Source organism: Corapipo altera, unplaced genomic scaffold, assembly GCF_003945725.1.
Source record: "Corapipo altera isolate COAL_440 unplaced genomic scaffold, ASM394572v1 RXGC01000115.1, whole genome shotgun sequence".
In the NCBI taxonomy this organism is placed as follows: domain Eukaryota; kingdom Metazoa; phylum Chordata; class Aves; order Passeriformes; family Pipridae; genus Corapipo; species Corapipo altera.
In genome coordinates, this window is record NW_020884986.1 from 1029917 (window position 1) to 1051661 (window position 21745).

Below are 21745 nucleotides of genomic sequence, written 5' to 3' on the forward strand. Positions count from 1 at the left end.
GCTGAAAACTAGAAATAAGCCTCTCTGATATTTCTTCAGCAAACCTAGAAAGCACTCAGATTTTATGCAGAATTTATATGTTTTTATGGTAGTACTTACCTGTGTTCTTAAGCTCAAATTTCTCTATCAATACTGGAAGTCTTATTGGAAAGAGCATTTTTCATATCAACTTGGTTATTCAAGAATTCATATTAAATTCATGGTTCATCTCTGTGAGATTCCTATTAAATATCAGTGTGTTCAGTAGAAATACTTAACTCTGATACTTGTCATCAATCATGTGAAACATTCCAGACACGAGGATTGAAGATATATCCCACAGAACAGCTTTGGTAAAACACAAATTAGAAACCCTCTTCTGCTAAAGGGCACCTTCATGATTTCTGCTTTATTAAAATGGGGTTGGATTTGCATCATCAGAGGATTTATTCCTGTCTTAAAATAGAGGAATATTTGAGAGAGTATGCAGGGCTTTCCTTTGGTTTACCAAGGTGTTGCCTGTATATTGAAATTCACATAAAACCAAATGCTGCAGTGGAGATGGATTTGCAGAAGTTGACAGTATTTGGTTATCAAATAATAAAAAATTCAAGAACGCTTTGGTCAAGACTACTGAGCAATTTTTCAGCTGACTTCCATTTAATTTTATATATGTGTGTGTATATATACCAATACATATATATATATATGAATAACAAAGCAGAAATACATGCACCCCTTGTACAGATCATTCTACTACAAATGAGCAATTTTTCTGCTGACTTTCCCCCATTTAATTTTTTATATATATACATATAAAACAGGAATAACAAAGCAGAAACCTGTGCACCCCCTGTGCAGACCATTCCAGTGTGTCACTGAGCTGACAAAGATTGATGGAATAAAAGTTGATATTCATTTTATTGTTACTATTCATCTGTCTACACTGTCTGCACTACACTCTGCCATTGCATATAATATTACTATTAATTTCAAATTTTACTTTATGATTTATACAAACATAAAGCATTAAAGCATGGTAGTTTTGGGGTTTTATTAAATTACTATTTCTAACAAAACAGTTTTGTGTTTTTTTCTTAGCAGTCATTCATTGATAGGACAAGTCACTGGTTGTAATTAAGGAATAATTTTCTGAAAGATGGACAGTGATATTTGATAACACAAAAATAAAGACCTTTTGTGTTGAAATCACTGGCAGCCTGAGCAGTGAAGTTTCTGAGAGCAGAATCTATCTATAAAAATATGTATTTTACAGGCAGACACCACAACCTACAGTTCTTTTAGTGTAAAATATCATCTGCTTGTACTAGATATGGCCATAAACTGGATACTTTAATGGATGGAGAAATTATAGTAGCATTATAATAATATATGCTTTATTATTTATATTATAATACAATTGCAGTATAAATATATAAATTAAAGTAGTATCATGGAGGAACTGCAAGTTGGTGAGCTTTATTTAAATCACGTGATGCATTAAGAACCACTTTGAATACTGGGCTTGTTGCTGAGATGAATCAGAGAATCACAGAATCATCAAGGTTGAATTTGGCTTTATTGAAAAATACCACATTGTGTTACTCTGTGTCTTACAATAATGGTAGAATAGAATAAAATTATATAGTATTTAGTACAGTAATGTAGAAATACAAAGATGGGTTTGAAACAATTTTTAACAGTCAAGATTATTTTCCTGTAAGCCTGGGAACATAATACAAAAGAAAATAGTGTTTGGTTCTCATAGAAGAGTGAGAACTTCATTTGCATTGTTACTGAATATGATAAATCAGAACTAGGTTTAGTTTGGGAGCCACTAGTCATGTTTGGTGTGTTTGAAAATCAGGCTTGTGAGTTTTTCTACAAACACATCTAAAAGCATTCTGTTTCAAAGGCCAAATGCCTGATTTTGTGAGAACATTTCAGTATTTTTTGCCTCAGGAATTTCACACCTATACAATTACCTATGTGGTTTGGGGCATTTATATGTTCCCCATAATTACAGTAATTTTGTCTGTGTGCCCAAAATCTTGACTTGTATATGAAGATAAATAATTAGCTAAATAAATCACACATACAACTCTATAGTTGAATGTGTGATCTTGGTAATCATAATGAAAAATGTAAGCATAGTTCTAATCTTTTCTTTTAAATATTGCATTATTTAAAGTATTTATTAAAGTGGGTTATATTGTATTCTCTGTGCTATTATTTCTTGCTAATTATAATAGTGTAAGAGAGACAGTTACCCAGAGAAAAAATATAAACAGAATTGCAAAGCTTTAGCTGATCTGTTATAAAAGCAGTTGGTCTTGTGAAAGCAGTGAACCTAAAAAATCTTAGATTGAGATCTTTAATCATTAAAAACTACAGGGTTATAGTGAGGCCAGAACGAGAAACTATATCCTTGTAAACAGTAACTGCACTTTTCTTCAGATTTTTATTGTTAATAACTGCCTGTAAGAATATTACATTCCTTCAAGATGTGCCTTCTCTGGAAAGCTGCTCTGCACTAATAAAGTAGTAAGTCATGTCAGAGGGGGCTTTAGTAGGCTTTCAGTGTACACCTCGAGTGTGTTTGGAAGCATGAAGCCAAGTGCCATTAATTATTTGGGAATTGTTCTGGTAAATTCCTATTCTTGCACAGAAAATCAGTCTGACATAACGCCAGCCAAAAACAAAAATGTCATTGCAACAACCAGCAGGCTGGGAGCTTTGGCCTTTTTCAAAAATTAAAAATCTGACAGCTTCAGAAAAACTGCTCCCAAAAAACCTCACCTGTGAAACAAATTAAATAATTGCTCTCATAGGAATTAATCAACCCAGGCTAGCAGGTTAATTTGTTATGGATAGAGAGAAGTGCATCTGCAGATTCAAACGGTCTGTTCTTCTACATGAAAAAGAGAAATCTATAATTATCTACTCAACTACTTATGGAGTTGAAAACAGAAAGGTTTCACATATTGGGAGGTGCAAGATGGAAGGAAAAATTGGGAGAGGGATAAGAGAGAAACATAAGCTTATGGCATCAGTAGAAGGGACAGAGAGGAAGAATCACAGGTGTGTAATAACATTTGATAAAGTATATAATATGATTGACAAACTGCTCTCTATAGATCAGCAATTTTTGTACTATATCTGGTAAGAAAGCACTTTATATATTGTACATATACCTGGTAGGAGGCACTTTGAATCTTTCTAATAGTAGGAGGTAATATTCTAGCATTCAGTTATTATGTTCAGACCAAGAGATGATGATTTCATAACTGTTATCACTACTCTAAGAGAGCTCTTTTTTAACATTGCAGTAGAAAAAAAATCTTTTTGGAAATCAGCACTATATTGGCCACTACCTGTATGTATTTATGATACTGGGGAAAAACCTTACAAACACTATAACAGATACTTACTTCAACTGGACAGCAAAGCTAACCATGCAATTCTGAAATGGGAGATCCATAATTTTACAATTATTATCATAAAAGGTAGAAAAATGGAAGAAAAAGAGGAGGCCATATCTTGAATGGCCTTGACCATTTATTCAGTCCCTGTGGCAGCTCCAGCATGGCAGAGCAATTGTCTGCTCATGACAGAGAGAAAAGGCACCTCCTTATAGAAATACAGAAATACTGATTTCACATTAATGATGTAGAGTAAGGTAATGTGCAACAGGAATTAGCCATAAAGTCGATGCAGGATATTTTTTCCTCTTGCAGAAAGAAATATTTGGTGTGGTCTGATGCCTGTTCACAGTGCCTTCTGATGAGTTAATCTTCAATTATACAGGAGCATGTATATTATATATATATATATGTATATATGTATACTTATATATATAAGAGCATAAATGATTCTGTGAAAAGAGAAGCCTTCATGGCCTTTCAAGTTGGACACTAATTTCTCTTGAAATGATAGAGGGAAATTGCAGCAAACACAGGTTCCTTCTGCAGTTATAATAAATTATATTTCTTATTGCTGCGTTCACTACAGTGTTGAGAAACTTATCACACTCCTGCCTTATCCCTTCCCCCAAAAAACTCCTTCCAGCTACAACTGTAGCCTAATCACTATTTCAACTGTCCTTTATGGAAATAATTTGATATGCTGAATAGCCCCCAGCAATGTTAACTGAACTACTCCCTATGTGTGTTATGATATGATGTCCTTGGTCTAGCAGCTTTTCTTGATTCCCACATTGCTTTAGTCTGAGGGCTACGGCAGCAAGTTTCCTTCTTTAAGCTCTGGAAAAGTAAAGAACCATACAGAGCAACGTGTCCTTTTCAAAATTGCAAGGAGGGATGTGCCTCCCCAGCCTGCAGCAGGTAGAGCAGACAGTGCACACATTCTTCCCTTTGGCCTTGCCTTGCATTTACAGTGAACTAAATATGTTAACAGAACTTAATTAAAGTTTGCCTGGAGTTTCAAGCTTCCTCTCCACTACTCTGAGGTGTGCCAGTAAGCTTTCCTGACTGGTGCTGGCTCCTGAAGTGTGCTCCTCCTTTTCTGGTCCTTTGTGTTGCCAGTTGCCAAACAAGAAAGGACATCTGAGTAGAAAAATACTTCATCCACCCTAGAGATACCCTGCAGGGGAGATGCTGAGGTGTTGACTACTGTAGCTGATTATCTAATGTTCCAGCTTTCAGGATTTGCACAGGAGCAGAATGTTCCTTGGCATTGCCCTTGTCCCAGGTTACTTTTTAGTGGACAGTGCTGAAGGAATTAAGAAAGCATTTTCTTAAAAATAAAGCTTTACAATAACAAAACAATAATTAAAAATAAAAAAAAAAAAGAAAAAGAAAAGAAAAAGCATTATTAATATTTTAAAATAAAGTGTAATATTAATGTCCAGCTACTGGGGACAGATTTTGAGACTAAAGCAGTAACTTCTTCTGTTTATTCCAGCGCTGCATTGTCCTGAAGTGTTCCCAGGGTTACATTTCTCCTTTTCCAGTTAAAGGTGATTACTGGAGATGCAGGAGATAGTAGCTTGGAGCTGCCATGATCTTTTCTTTCCATTAATTTCCTGCAGACCTTCCTGATCCCAGGAATATGCACTAGTATATTGCAGGAAATTACTTCTTCTCTTTTTCACTGCTGTCACATTCCTTGATTACCATTTCTATTGTGTACCTTAATTAGCCTGGCTCATTTCTTTTGTTCACTATCTTCCTTTAAAAATTAGGCAGTGTAGAAAATACCGTTTATATCATCTCCTTAAATGATTTATGAAATCTCTCGAATTGTGGATTTTCTATGGTGTCTGTCCATAAAATATCAACAGAAATAAAGACTAATTTGGCTGTGGAGCAGTGCATTTGAGTATGTCCACCTCAAACAATTTATTAGATTTCAGAGATTCCCACAACACTCTCAGCAGCACAAGTCAGTGAAAAATAGTTGCTTGCCTCTTCCAGGAGGTGCATCCTGTTGCTTTTTGTCTCTCTTCTTCCATCACTAACAAAGTACCCATTTTCCATCGATCTTATGAGATGTTTTGACTTCTTGTTCTTCCTGATTCTACAAATAGAATGTAGTGTATTTTTCATCATAGTAACAGCTGCCTATTTTTGGCATTATTGTGCTTTGCACATCACAGAGACCACTTCAAGACAGTGTGCCAGGTGAGGACCTTCCAGCATCAGTGCCCCTGCCAGAAGTTGCCAATAGGTATCAGCAGCAGCTACAGAAACTGGGGGCTGGATTCTGCCTTTACCCCCTTTACCAATTAACAAGATGTCTTTAGGCCATGTACAGGAAATACTTTTATATTTAGGGACACAGGTTTTTATTTCATGGAGGAAATAGAGAAATTTGGTGACCCAGCTTGAAAATGTTAAGCCAAAGTTTGCAAATGTCACCTGTGGGTTTTTTAATGGTGATCCCTGGTGATGATACCAGGAATGAAGGGCAGCAGTGATGTGGAAATGCAGTCTCTGTGCAGTTAAAAACTGGAATTTTGCCATTCTGTTAGCATCTGTCTTTTACCTAGGCAGCCTTTTTATTGACACAGATGCCAAAGCCAAGTATGATCCTCTTTGCTGAGTTTAACAACATTAAATCATGTGTTAAATCACTGACACACCTTTACTCATCAGAAGATAATAACTAATTTCTCCCAGACTTATCTAAGTGACACAAAAGCTGCTTTTGTTTTCATTTTAGCCTGGGTTGGTTTTTCACGGGCATATATGAAAGGACTGAAAAAAATGAAACTGTACAATTTTTTCTAAAAAAAATAACTCTTTTGACTCATCAGTACAGTTTATAAAACATATTTAAGGACTAATTTTAAAAGGTTGCAGATGCTTTGTGTACAGCACTTTAGTCTATGTTGTGAATAGCTTTTTTTTTTAATACAGTCTTCATCTGTAATTTCTGTTCTTGATATTTCCAATCCAATGAACGTATTTTTACCTGCTTTTAATTTTGCTAATTTTGTATTCATTCGTGCTGGAACATTCTTACCTGCCATCTACCTGTCGTAGTAGTAAATTTAATTTACTATGTTAGTTTGGGGAAAAAATAATTCAGCCCCCCAAAAATTTCATCTAGTTCTAAGAATTATGTGCAAACAATTTTATCAGTATTGAAAACATTTTCCATCTCTTTCTTTTAGTAGTACCTATGCATTTAGAATCATATTTTTGAGTTCTAGTCAACATAGGGAAGTATTTAGGATGGAGTTTTATGTTGGGTTGTTGGGGGGTTTTTTGAGTATGTAGTAAAGATAGTTTTAAAAAGAAGTTAATAATGTAGAATATACACCTACAGGAAAAATCCATAAATAGGGGACAAGTATAATGGGTACAACCTGTGAAAGTGCTTAACAAAAGAAAGGAGCACAAGTTACTTGTATTGTTCCTGCACTGTCCCTTGGCTCTGTCTTGCTTGTAGATTAAGGGGAAACCAGAATACAGATTAACAATCTTCCTCCTAGATCTTTGAGAATCCTTCTATTACTGGGCTTTGAAAGTCTCCAGCAGCAATATGAAAAGCTGCTTGAGTCATTGAGTAATTATTGCTCTGTATGGGAAAAGGACAGGTTAATTAGATGTATATTTTCACAACACAAAAGCTATTTGAGTCACCGCAGTGGCAAACAAGGTGTTTCCCTTTGTTGTTGTCAGAAGCCTTTAGTTGCCAATTTAAAAGTTGTTGAGAAGCAGCTGACAAAGCACCTTTAGAAGTGCAGAACAGTGTTCATCTGTGCTGTGTGGGACAGACCCAGTGATGTGCTATTGAATTGTAACCAGTGTGACAGGCAGTGGTAAAATTAATATAATTGACTATCTGTCTTGTCTGTATGTATTTTTTTTGATAAACCTCATATTCTTTAAAAACATGCTGTGTGACCTGAATAATTGCTCAATAATTGCATTGAAACTAGTGTTTTATACAGAAAAAAATGCAGAGATGTGAACTGAAAATACTGTTTGATATGTGCCAATTATCTCCATTGTCATTTCTTCTAATCGTTTTCATAAACAACCTCAATAGAATATTGAAATATGGGAATGACAGAAAATAAGTCACTGGGGGAAAGAAGGAGTTAACACAAAGAGGAAGAACATTTCATTTCCTTTACCTATCTTCATTATGTAGTTATATTTGAAGAAGCAGCCTTATACCTGCCCCTTTTTATCTCCTCACCGTTGTTCCTCTCCAAAGTCAAGGGTATGAGTAATGTTCCTGTCTGTTCTCCAAATTAAAGAACAGAAATATTAAAGAGCAGAGGTACTGGTAGGAGAAGAGATTGGCTGGAGCATACGAACACAGTTGCATTTAAGTGCATATCAAAACACCCAGAAATAAAATCCATCAAATCTAGAGCAAACAGAAAAGGAAAATCAGTAAATTGTCCTCCAAAAGTGGGATCATTCTGTCACTAAGTTTCCTAGGGGTGTCACTTGTCCCCTCCTCACCATCTGTAGGAACTAAATCAAGCAAGAGCCTTGCTTTCTCAATATAGGATGTCTTTTATTATTGTGGTTTCAACAAACCATTGTTAACACTATTTCTAATCTGGGGTGGCTGGAGTTCTTCATGATGCCTCATATTTCTGGCAGTTCATCCTGCATAGTCTATCGGTTTGAACATGACCCAAAGTGAATCCCCTCTTACATTCCATTCATGACCTGAATAAAACAAGAATCATGTGGGAAAGGAGACCTGAGATTATTTATTCAGATAGTACTCACAATAAAAGGTTGTTTTCTTACCTTTATTGTCCTAATTCTGTAATAACCTAATCTTGACTTTGAGATTGTATTCTGCCTTTTGTAATATACAATGTGCATATTTTGTTATATTTTGTTACATTCTGTTCTCTTGTTCTTTTCTAGATACTACTTTGCTCTTTTCTAGGCACTTTTACTCAAATATAAATTGGTTAAAGTAGTATCATAGTTCCTTGTTTCTGCACAGTGGCAGAAGACAACAGACCTTATTAGATTGTCCTTTCCATGTACTGATCAGATATCAGAGGGGTGAGAGAACTTTAAGATTAAAATCATTGTATATTGTCAGAATATAGCAAATATGAAAGATATCAGTCTCATAGTGCTGTGGTGAGATTCAGTAAGCAATTTTCAAAGAATATATGAGGTGGAAAAGCATAACAAATTATGCAATTCAGGTGAATTAAAACACCTCTCCCACAGCTGCTGATGGTTGCCATTCATTGTAAATGACAACAGAGTCTTCTCTGTTTTAATTTGATTGATGAGTTCTCAGCAAGCTATAAAAAATCCATTTTCATGAGAAATGCCTTCCCACACACAGACCAATGGTGTCAGACACACCTAAAATTGCTCCTGGATTTCCTTTGGACTCCCTCCGGTTCAGCTGACTCTGTAGTGGTCAATTTGGATGTGGAACAGCTGAAAACTGGAAGCAGCTTCTTTCTTTCACAATGAAATGCTCTCACAGAGCAGTAAAAATTCTACTTTTTTTTTTTTTTTTTTAAGCAACAAGGTTTATGACCACTGAGATGGTTTGCATTTTCTGGATTTTGTGTCTCTACATTGTACACCCCCAAGGTTTGTGAGGAACTTAATGGCTGTAACAGCCTCAAGCAGTAAAGATTCTTCTACAAGAGAGGCCAGGGCTGCATTTTGTAGCAATCAACTTATTTACTGGACTGGGCACTTCAAAAGATCCTTGAAAATGAACAAACAAAACTCAATGCCATATATTAAACTTTAAATAAGGAAAATTAATTACAAAATTTCTACAGTTTGAAAACCTCGTAGTCGAATCCCAACAAAGCTGCAGCAAAGCACGTTCATGGACATGTTATCTTTTATGAAGCCAATTAAATTATCAGTGCTTCTCTGCATGATCTCTTGTATGTCATTGGAGAAAACTTTAGTGTCTTCCAATTGTTCACTCAGATACCCTGCTAATTACTTGGCCATTAAGACAATATATTATCTTCCCCCAGGCTTTACAAAAGTCAAATTTCATACAGTTCCTATAATTAGTAGCTCACAAAGTCACTTCTGTTAGATAACATTAGGGGAAATCAGATGCCTGGCAGTGATTTGGAAGGTAGGGAAAAATACTGTGTGGTAACACAGATAAAAACAAACTTTAGAGTTTTTTGAGTAGTCATCATTAGGAACTTTTTCAGATGACAGCTTTTCATAGTTTAAATTTTAGTTTACATTAAGATATGCACAAAGAACTTGTGAAAATGACAGATGCAAAACTATTTGCTGAGTGAAAAAAATGTTATGAGAAATGCTTTGAAAATACTGATTCATCAACCCATGCAAAACTAAACTTTCTGCACACAAAAACACGTGGAACAAACTTTTAACCGGCAATACATTTACATAGGAAACAATTTTGCATGGAAAAGATGGTTATTTTTCCTTCTCCAAATACAAAAATGCAACCCATTTATAGCTAAAAGGTTTTGAGTTTCCCCTTTGCCCATCAGGCATTTTGTACACTAAATAATTTTGTGTTGCTGAAACTGCCACAGGAGAATAAACAATGGAAATACCAGAGAGCTGGGCAAAGTCAGAGGAACTTGGTTAACTTCAGGTATGTAAATAAACTTATTGATAATCCCTTTATAGAGCCATATCTGAATCCTTACTGTGACTATAGGACTCTGAAGTTGAATACATCTAGTGCTTGTGTATGGTTTGATATTTCAGTGATTTAGATGCAGTAATGCAATCTCGTAGCAGAACGTGTACAAACATGTACAAAATGTCACGAATAAATGAGAAATTACAATGCTTGTACCACTATTTATGCAATTTTCCTGTTCTGACTGGAATTGCTGGAAGATACAGTTGGATTACAGTGGTTTTATACAGCCTTAACTTCCACAAAGACACATAAAGGCTGAGGGAACAGAGAAATTCTTTTTCTTTTCTTCAGAGGGACATGTATTTCAGTTAAGGCATTTGCTAAATGAGCTTTTGAAAACCTGTGTAGTAGCTCTGGTCTCTGCAAATTTTCTATGGAAAATGGTAAATTTAGCAATTATTTTGGTTAATTGTGCCACTGAAACAGAATAATTGTTATCAGAGTGTAAGCTTAGGTATGCACAGCAGCTGAAGTGCTGTATGTCAGAATTGTGCTGCATGTCAGAATTGTGCTGCATATTCATTGATTTGGATAGAGTAACAGTTTCTTTTCTTTCAATGAGTTATCCAGAGAGGTGAGTTGTCCCAAAGTTGTGGTCATTTGGGAGCTTTCATCTTGTCTTATTGTATCTTTTTTATGAAGGGCTGGTTTTTATTTGCAGGTACCCAATAATCCTGGTTGTGTGATTCTACCTTTGAATGGGGAGTGGGTTGCAAATAGGTTTGAAAACATCTGTTGAAAAGCTTCTCTGATATCTCCCCCTGCCACAGAATTTGTAGTACATACTTGGCTTAAAACATAAGTGTACTTGAGTTGACTTCAAAAGAAATAAAATTATCTATTTTTTAATCCACTATTTCCCCTCCACCTTCTCTATGTTTATATATGTGCTTTCTTTGAAGAGACTTACCATGTCAAAAACATAATTGCTTTAAATACAGTAGAGAATACCATTTCAGAATAAAACATTTGGTTTCTTAAATTGGAATTGAGTCTTATCCTTGAGTTTTATTTTGTAATAGTGAATGGCTTGAAATTTAGACAAAATACTGTCCTTGAAAAAGAATACTGTTTCTTTTGATCCAAAGTGACGTGTCATTTGGGGACAGAAAGGAAGAAAGATTTCGGAAAGGGAAGATGTGAATTTTAGAAGTAATAAGGATTTTAAAGAGCACTCATTTTGCTTTGACTGCAACTGTAGCCTGGAATTGCCAACTCTTGAGTCACAAACTTCTTTGTATTGCACATTATGTCTGAAAGGTAGTTATTAAGAGCAAGAATTTAATATTCACCAGGGCAGATTTGGGTATGAGAAAACAGGAAGGGAGCAAGAACAAGCCTAACATCATTCCTTTTTTTCTGCTTTACCTCCTCTCTTCCTTTCTTCCATCAAAACTGAAGAGGAATCAGTGCCTACAGCCTGTGTCTGCAGTGCTGCCTCCTTCCGTACACCAAACCTGCTGTCTTTCCAATCAGTGGAAAATTGCCACTCGCTATAATCACAGTTGTATCAGACCAGTAGCCTACTTTCAAGGGGAAAATCCCTGCTGTCCTCACCCCTCTTATCTTTAACACCAGAAATACTTCCTTTTTTTTCTTTTTTTTTTTTTTTTTTAAGTCAGTGACAGCAGGGCAGGATTCCTCCCTAATGTCTATTCAGCAAAGTCAGAACAACACACTGAGAGAACTGCTGAAATTTTTGGGTCAAAATTAAGCTCTTAAAATGGCATTTCAAAAATTGGCTCTTGGGTTCTGAGAGGAAATCAAGAGCCATCTTCTTCAGTGTCATCTCACCTCATTCAGCTATGAGTGAAACTGCTTTTATATCAAGAGATGCCTTTGGAATCGGAAGGAAAACTAATCAGTGTATATGTAATCTATGAGTTAGTACTTTTTAACTACTCTATGAATATGAACTGACACTGCATTCATCAAATGCGTATTTTGGAGCACTGATTAAAAACATCTCATTTTAAATTTTTTCTGTGTCTTATTACGAAAGAAGGAAATACTACCTCGTTCCTCTAAGGATGTAAAGAAAATTGCCTTGAATATGTTAAACTGAGAAAAAGCCATATGGATCTTTGAAATTGTATTTACAGCAATGGTTTCCATTGTACTCCTGGAGGAGTCAGAAGGAATAGGAGTCTGTACAATCTGTACATGTTGGAGTTGCTCTTTCATTTGTTCTGTTCTCACATCCGGAAGCCACAAGACAGTAACCTGCAATACGTGCTGGCAATGTGTGGATGTGGAAGCTGGCAGGAGAAAGAAAGAAATCTCTGTTTAAATGTGTGTGATGAAGTCTGAGGATGGTTTTAAAACAATATTTCAAAAGGCCCGCCTGGCTTTTTTATGATAAGATTTACTTGAATGACTCATTTCTGTTTTAAAGGCCAGCAAAGAAGGGACATGAGGTTGTGCTCTCCCTATAGAAGGGTGTCATCCTTGTCCCCTCGAGGTGTTGTGAGGGTAAATATACAAAGTGTTGCAAGTGTCTATTACTTGAATAAGGAAGGCATATAAATAGTTCTGTCAGATAAGAAGTTATCTCACTCTTCCTTGTTACCACATGGAACCTACATAAAACATAGGTAATGCTCTTTTGTTAAATTATATTAGTGAAGTTGTCTGGGTACAATTTCAAGCAACAATGAGGACTATCTAAATTGTGAAGCAGTCTCTTTTAATGATTCCCCATTATATACCAAGAACAGATTTAACTTTTTAAGTCCATACACCAAAATAAAAACCATGAAGAATTGTATGAACAAAATAAAAACCATGAAGATTTGTATGAACAAAATAAGATATATATGGAGATTGGCAAGGAAGGAAGGAGCTTTATAATTGCATGGAGCAGATTTTACTAATGATCAAAACTTGCTTCTATTAATGAAACTTATTTTCTTATTTTGCAGCTTGCAGGCCTGGATTCTATAAAGCTTTTGCTGGAAACGTGAAGTGTTCCAAATGTCCTCCACATAGTTTGACTCATGTAGAAGCAACTTCTGTCTGTCAGTGTGAAAAAGGTTATTTCAGAGCTGAAAAGGACCCACCAACCATGGCATGTACCAGTAAGTCTGATCAGTACCAGTGTCTGCAATTCTCTTCTCCCGTTGTCTCATTTATTTCATTTTTTATTTAAAAAAATAACAAGTTTGTACATTTTGTGAAGAATTCCATTCAAGTTAACCAAAAGAGATTTTTTTTTTAATCAAAATTCAAACAACATATTTCTGTTTAGTCTAGAGAACCTTTAAAATAGACATGTTTCTTAGTTTGACAGCTTTTTTACTGGTAATTCTGAGATATAAAACAAGGAGGGTAATTGCTGTCATAGAGATAACAATGTGGTGTTTTAACTACCAATAGGTATCTTAAATGCTTGAAAATATGCTAGTACCAAAGCTTTCAAAAAACTGGAGTCATGTAAAGAAAAAAACTGCTATGACATGCTCTGCTGTCTCAGATTTAAGTGAAGAGTATAAGAACAATATTGATATTTTATTCAACAAAATTGAGTAAAAATTAAACTTTCTAGAAAAGACAAGAAAATAATTTTTTTAAAAAAGGAAAAAAGATGTATCTAATCAGAAGGTGTATATAATTAAAACTATTGCATATCACCTTTTTTTAATCTTCTTATGCGACTGTGATGATGGAAATTTTTCATAAAATACATAATTTTGTGGTTCTTGACTAACCTAAAACTGTCATCAAGATAAAACTGCTGCCTAACAATCTATGGACAGAAATCTTGAGAACAGATTTTTATTACTTTGATCAGTGTCCTTATGTCTAGAAACAAAAAACGTTTTCTTTTTACTTAATTATTTCTGATAGATTTCCATTCATGGTTCATTACTCACTGGCATTCATTTGTTGGTTGTTAGCAACTATATCTACTTAATCTCAAAACTGAGAACAAACAGCAGCATTTAAAAATCTGTGGGTGAAATACTATATTTACACGTAGTAGGCAATTAAAATTGCCTGTTTAGCAAAGGAATTTTAAGACTGCAAAATTCCCTAAGATGCCCAGTTTTCTGTATAGCACTTTGTCAGCTCTTTTGGTGGAGGATTTGATCTCAGTACATTTTGTGCCACGGTTAAGAAAATTCTAAAAAAAAAATTATATGGTAAAGGCATGAAGTATTTCAGCAGAATTTTAAGTACGAAAAGTTTGAGAGATAAAACCAAAAAAACGAAGTGATGCTGCAAAAACCATCAGTGTGCAGCCATAACTTTGCTATGTTTACACTGAGTGAAAAAAATAACAGAGCTGACAGAATTGTACTACTCCCTGTGTTCAGGATAGTCTTTCCAAATGACACTGCACTGGGCAAGTTGGGAATATACCAGGTAATTTGGATCTGATGTACAAAGTCAGAGGCATTCTGCAATCCTGAGGTCATTACACAGACCAAGACATTGTCCAGCCACTAAATAGCGGGGATGGTCATTAAAATTGCATTTCTCAGATTGAAGGCACTAAGCAGAAAATTGTCTTATCCAACAGTAGGGTTTTTAGAGAATAAAGGTAAATCCCACACTCCACCTAAGGGATTTAGGGCTCAGACAGACACCCCAGTCACCTTCACAGAACCTGTTCTCAGCTCAGTCTGGAACAAGGAACACAGGCCTAAAATTTTGCATAAAATATGTGAGGGAATAAACAATGTTTTCAAGACTTCCCCCAGGGAAAATGGTGATTACAAATAATCCCACTCAAATCAATGCCTCAAGAACAGACCATTAAAAACTTACTCACAGAACTAACACATCCCAGGCATTCTTGACGGTCTCATACTTAGAGAGACAGTTTCACTCATCCATTATGCAGATGAAGTTCCATATTATTTATAAGTCATTGGTTTTTCATCTCTGAAAGACAGTTCTTTGAAAAAATTACTCATACATAGTATTAGGATTCCATAATTATCTTTCAAAGCACAATTTTAAGCCCTGATACCCACCAGTATTGATAAGGTCGGGAGGAGCACGAGAGCCCTGTGGCATCAGGGAGCAGGTTCTACAACACCCTGGTGCTTTCTCAACCAAAGTTGAGTTCAGAGAGATGTTTTGGCTGGCAACTCTCAGGGAAAACTTGCTACCAGCCCTCTCCAAATATCAGCCAAAGCAGCTGAGAGTGTGGAGGCAGAGAAGAAATGAACCACAGCAGAGGTTGAGCAGTGCCCCATCTCACCTCAGCTTGGGAGACAGAAGAAATAAAGGAGACAGTGAACCACACTCTAATTTCTGCCTTGCTCTTGCTTCAGTGCCACCAGGGATTGTCTCCCACTTGGCCCAGACTCCAAGGTGTCAGTTCTCCACTGACTGTCACAGCAGATGTATTTGTCTTATACCTACAACAATGATTATTTCACTAATTGTCAGTTCAGCAATGACACTGGCAGACTGTGTTCTTGTCTTCTTGCTCATCATCAGTAATGAAGAGTCTGCAGGCCAAATTATTCCCTAAGTGATAGTTTTAGCCCCACTGCTTTCAAATTATGCTCTCAGTTATTAAAATTATGTTTCTGTCATAAACACAACCTCACTGCTTTTGGTGGATCTGTGCAGATGCGGCTAATCTAAATTTAATAAACAAAGGTACAGGTACGAGTGGAATTTAGAGTGTTCTTTCCAAACTACCATGCTTCACTGTAATAAAAGGAGTTGAAAAGTTAGGAAAAAAATGAAGATATTTGACTAAATAGAGAGAAAAGGCTGTGCAATAAGAAAAGGCCCTTTCTACCTACCCCCTTTCGGGGCAGATCTGCATTTTTGGTATTCGTTTTCAAATTGGTATCTTCACATATGAGATGTGGCATAAGAAATAGACATTTTTCTTGGGACTTTTAAAATGAGAGTTATTTTTAAATTAAACACAGAATGAATCCTGGATTCCACTCACAAGTGTCTTTAAATTCAAAAATTTTGACTGACTCTATTGATGCCTATTTTATTTGCTTCCCCATGTCCTGCAAAGCAGTATGCCTAAGATAGGTAGATACTTTGTTCTCTCTCTCTTTTCATTCCAGTATAGGGTTGGGCAGTATTCCTTACTGCAGAACTTTTCCTCAATGCTGGGAAACTTGCATATGCAGCATTATGGGAAAAACAAACAAACAAACAAACAAACAAAAAACAAAACCAAAAACAAACCTTGATTTCAGAAACTATGAAGTTAAGAGTTTAGCTTCCAGCATCCACTTTTTACAAGATGAGCTTCAAATCCACTTGGATTAATTCTGTGAAAGTGCAAAGTGTCTGCTTTTCCAAAATTGTACAGTTCCCATTTTCACTTCCCGTGGCTTCATGTTGTGAAAGAAGAGCGTGCACTTTGCAAAAAACAGTAATACAAATCTATTTGCAATAAGAGAAATGAAAATTACATTAGAATATGTTGTTAATCCCTTTCTCTGAGGCTTTTTTCATTTGATTGACATTTCTTTATCAATCTCTTGCTGCTACTCTTTCTTCTTATTGTATTTCTTTACCATATGCAAGTACTCTATCAGTGATCTCTCTGCATACACAGTAAGCAACAAATAGCATCATATCTAATCCCCTGTCTGATTAGTCTGTACATAAAGTCTAACATTTCCCACCATAAAGTAATTGGATGAATTGATCCATCTTTTCAAGGTCAGGCAGGCTTATATTGGTTGTCTGAGTCTGAATGCATCTCTTTTCATGTTATGCTTAAACAACTTGAACCCAACAAACTTGTGCTCTGTTCAATAACCTCTGCCACAAACTGTATCCTCTACTTTTAAGAGTCAACACAGTATTTCAGCAGAAAAATCAAGCAACATACTTGAAGTCTTTGACTCTACTACCTCTACTGTTATATATATATAGATATTATATATATATGTTTATGTATTTGTTTGCAATCTGTCGTTATACTCAGTCTTGGAGTGTTGGTTTGCAGTCACTGGCTTCCTTTTCCTGCTGGTCTCATGGGAAAAGTATAAGTGATTCTGGAAAAGGAAAAATGTAGTTCTACATCAAGTGACACAACTTATTTATACCACATGTATATATGTATGTCAAAAAGCAATTATGAACTCAAGGGGCACAGCCAGGTGGTGATTCCAAGTATATTCTAAGGCAATGCTTAATTTTTGCTCTTCTGCTGTAAATTCAGTTGTCAAATAACACGAATTTCTAAGAGTCTAATAATGGGCAGTTTTCACTTAAAATGTAACAGGTTTTTTCCAGACACTCATCACTCATTAGTGTATAAAATAATGCCTTTCCCTCACTAGACTTCTGCAGAGTTGGGTTTGCTCCTCTCTCCTTCCAAAACCAGCAAAATTCACTTTACCTTCGCAGAAGAAGAGAATAAACTCGGCTCTGTTGCTTTCAGAGCAGGCCTGGTTCTCCCTAAGACATTGATGTCAGTCTCCTCCACAGAGAGTGTAGAAATATTTCTTACACTGTAGTTTGTAAATGAAGCAAAAGACACTGCTCACACTCTGGCTGAGTTCCATCTTAGCAGACGAGCTGCATGTTTTTTTAATGCTCATCCATCTGAACTGCATTTTATTCTTTTGCATAAAATCCAGTCTCGCAAATTCTGCTGTGAGAAAAGGCTCCCTTGTTTTCACCAATATACTTGTTTTCCTTAAAAATCAATATGAGGAAATCCCTGAGTGCTTTGCACACAGATGTCTGCAGAAGGGTTATTGCTGCCAGGTTTTTCCAATATGTCAAATAATCTTTGTATAATTTATAAATGATAACAAAGCAATCAGGCCACATTCATAAAAGCCCAGTGACACATAATTTAGTTGAATCTGAGGATTAGAATGAATTGTCTCTCTTTGTTCCAAGTTCTAAATCTTAGTAAATGATTCACTGCATGTCATTACAGCTTAATATTTGCATGAAATCACAGTTTAACTGGCATAATTTAACAGCAATTAAAAAGCTATTTAATCGTCATGCAAATTGGCATGAGGGACCTTGAGTAGGAAGTGTGTTTGAGGCTTTTTCTGCATTTACAAGCAGACAGTCACATACTTTCAGACATCTCTAACATAATTGGTGGTGGTTTTCCTTTTCACTGAAATGTGAATGTACAATAGTATGTACAATAGTATGTGTTTTCTCTTACAATTGAGGATTAAGTCCCAAGTCATGACTCTAAAAACTTTCACTCTCTAGTACAAATAAAAATATTTTTTTAAAATGTATTTTATTTACTGTATTGGTCCATCTACATACAGTACAACAAAAATCTGATAGGAAATGAAAATTCAAAAAGCCAGACAAAACTTGGCTGTTGCCCAGATTCACATTAACTCCTGTTTTGGCATGCCAAAATTGATGAAATAACGTAAAAAATCCTACTGAGCTGTGATGACCCATTGTCATAATATCTATAGTTATGTAAGGTATAAGTAAGTTATGTATCTATAGTATGTAAGATTAAATCTAAGCTTGTTTTAAAACCTTGAATCCAATCCTTCAAGCAATTACACACATGCTTAGTTTTAAGTGCTTGAGTATTACCAATTATTTCAAGGGGATTACTGATCCACTCAAAGTTATGCAGATATGTAAGCATGATTAAGGCTCATCCTCCATATTCCTAAAACTCCTCATTGGTTTTAACAGTGGGAATTTGTTAAGACCAGTCATTATTTAATTCTCACAGCACGGCTTTAGAGGAAACATAATTATTCTGAATAATTAGTCTTCTGAACATAAATAATAAGAACTGAAGCTGAAGTCATCTGTGCTGGTTTTAGCTTGTTCCAGTCTCAGGACTCTTTTCTGGAGTAGCCAGAACCATCAACCTTGCAGTGGTTTTATAGGAGTTTAGTGATTTCTGAATCTGAGACACTCTAAGCTTGTAGGAGCTTTTGAACCACAGCAGCATTTTCAAGGCTATCTCTTACCTCTGTTTTCCACACCACTGGATAATGAAGTATCAATATAATGAACCTTTGTTAACAAGTTGCATTTACAAGTGCTTACCTATTAAAGTATTTCAAATGCTTCAGTTTACACTTATCACAAGGTCACAAAGACCAGGAAGGAAAAATAAAGGAGGAGCATTGATATTTTTGTTTTCCTCCCTAAAGCAAAGGTTTGACCATCTTTTAGGCACAAGGTCTTGTCCTCATGCTACAAGTTGTAGAGCTGGAATTTACAAGAGTGTTGATTAATATTTTTGGTTGGTTGGTTTGTTTAGAAAGTATATTATATTTTAATCCTCTGACTCTCTCATCTTTATTGTGCCACTCCATTTGTTGAGTGAAATACACTCTGTGTAAGAATTAGCTGATGTCATTTGCAAATGTTTCTTGTACTTTCTCAGTCTGCTTAAGAGACCCTGAAGTAATGAAGAGCTTACTCAAAGTTTGACCAGTGTCTCAATCAAAACTTTATGTTTAAGTCCTGTTGGTATAAATGATCAAAAACTGCAAAGCAAGCTGAAACTTTTCAAAGCTCTGATAAGCCAAGCAGTGCATGTGCCCTGTGATTTTGTTGAGAGCTGGGAATATATGTTTATTCAACTCATTCAGCTCAAAAAACCCAGAGGTCAGCAGTTGAGTTTTCCACAGTCCTTTCACACACATCAAAATCTAGAGTATAAGGCCTTGCATTTTTCCAAATCTGTGGGCTTTTATGTAATTTTTATGGGCACATTTTGGTATTATCTCTCTGTAAAGAAATTCTTCCTGGTGTCCAACCCAAACCTCTCTTGGCACAGCTTGAGGCCGTTTCCTCTCATCCTGTCACTTGTTACCTAGGAGAAGAAGCCAAATCCCACCCAGCTACAACCTCTTTTCAGGGAGTTGTAGAGGGCAATAAGGTCACCCCTGAGCCTCCTTTTCTCCAATATAAACACCCCCAGCTCCCTCAGCCTCTCCTCATCAGCCCTGTGCTCCAGACCCTTCCCCAGCTCCACTGCCCTTCTCTGGACACACTGCAGCACCTCAATGTCTTTCCTGGAGTGAGGGGCCAGAACTGGACACAGCACTTGAGGTGTGACCTCACCAGTGCCAAGTACAGGGGGACAATCACTATATATATATGTAAAACCCCAGGTATTTTTTATGTGATCCTACACAGTAAGTTAGCAAACAGCTTAAAACTTGTTGTACATATCTGGACTGTTGTGGAATCCATGGGAAATGGGTCGCTTGTGGTTCATCTGACAGTACACAGGCAGCTTTACCACCTGCTTGTTAGATGTGAGATTTCCTATACTCTGCCTGCTGCAACTAGCTTTGTATTTCTCCCCAGTCTTAAAAAATTACTTTTTCTCCTGCTTTTTGGTCACGCTTTTAGACCTTTAACTTGCAAGGCTGATGTCTTCACTGTTATTCTGGTGCTGATGAGGTACCAGGTGGGAAGGAAAAAAAACTTGTAAACTGTCTCTTGTGCCTAATAGTCTTGGCCTGTTGCCACCTAACTCTTGTTAATGAACAGCAGCAAAGAAATCCCTGGGGATAAGCAGTGAAGGGTAAAAAAAAAATAAATCTGGCACTGTAATACAAACAGTTTTACCTCTTTTAGTTATTCCAAAGTGGTTATTTATTTATTATTTAATTTGTCTCTTATAAACCAACAAATATTTTAAGTCTCAGAAAAGCCTACATTGCTAGATATAAAATAAGGATATAAATTTTGTGGTTAAAGCTCTAGCCCAGTATACCACACCATCAAGAGATATTTAATGCAAATTTGTGTTATCAAGTGTAGTTTTGACATTCCCAATTCATTTTTGCATTGCCTTAAATGATTTCTGAATTAATTCTAATTTACTTAGATTATTCAGTTTTTTGTGATCTCACCAATTTATTATGTCTGCCTAATTTTCAAGGGTTGTATTCAGATAACTCTTATTTTTTACTTTTAATTTGTTATAGAACCATAACTCTTATGTCTTTTATTTGCAAATAATTGCCTTTAAATGATTTTTTTTTTGTTTAACTTTTTTCTCCAAAGGGACCTAACAGGTTTTCCCCTCCTTCTCTGCAGGGCCACCTTCTGCTCCCAGGAATGTGGTTTTTAACATTAACGAAACAGCTCTGATGTTGGAGTGGAGCCCCCCGAGCGATACTGGAGGGAGAAAGGATCTCACTTACAGTGTCATCTGTAAGAAATGTGGGTCGGATGCCAGCCAGTGTGAGATCTGTGGGGGAGGCATCCGCTTCATCCCCAGGCACACAGGGCTCATCAACTCCTCGGTGACGGTGCTCGACTTCGTGTCACACGTGAACTACACCTTCGAAATCGAAGCCACCAACGGGGTCTCGGAGCTGAGTTTCTCTCCCAAGCAGTTCACAGCCATCACGGTGACCACAGACCAAGATGGTAAGTCCCAGCATGTCTCTTCCTGTGCCCCTGACACCTACGGAGATGCTTTGGTTTCTTAGAAGTCTGGCTCAGGAAGTTAGGATGTTTTGCAGGTTGCTAAATGTTTTGAAGCACTTTCTGTGAGGACTTTCAGCCCCTGCTGATGAGGGCATTAAATGCTTTTGGCAGTTGGCCCTTGACCCCATTACACAGGAACCCAAAATCATAGCTTTGTGTTTAAGTACAATCTTTAGCTACCTAAGAGTAACTGTATCTATCAGTGGTTCATCAGGAGTCTGTCTGGTGCTTTTGA

General features: G+C 36.3%; 1 protein-coding gene across 6 annotated transcripts in view; it reads left to right on the forward strand.

Moving 5' to 3' along the window:
* Positions 1-21745, forward strand: part of EPHA6 (EPH receptor A6) — a 447233-nt gene that overhangs the window by 206894 nt on the left and 218594 nt on the right. For 5 of the 6 annotated variants that reach the window (XM_027666146.1, XM_027666144.1, XM_027666147.1 and 2 more), the window contains exons 4-5: positions 13026-13181; positions 21115-21450. In XM_027666146.1, the coding sequence (XP_027521947.1) occupies positions 13026-13181; positions 21115-21450 (492 nt within the window). Of the gene's footprint in view, positions 1-13025; positions 13182-21114; positions 21451-21745 lie in introns of those variants that run through there. The other variant, XM_027666151.1, reaches the window with a different exon arrangement.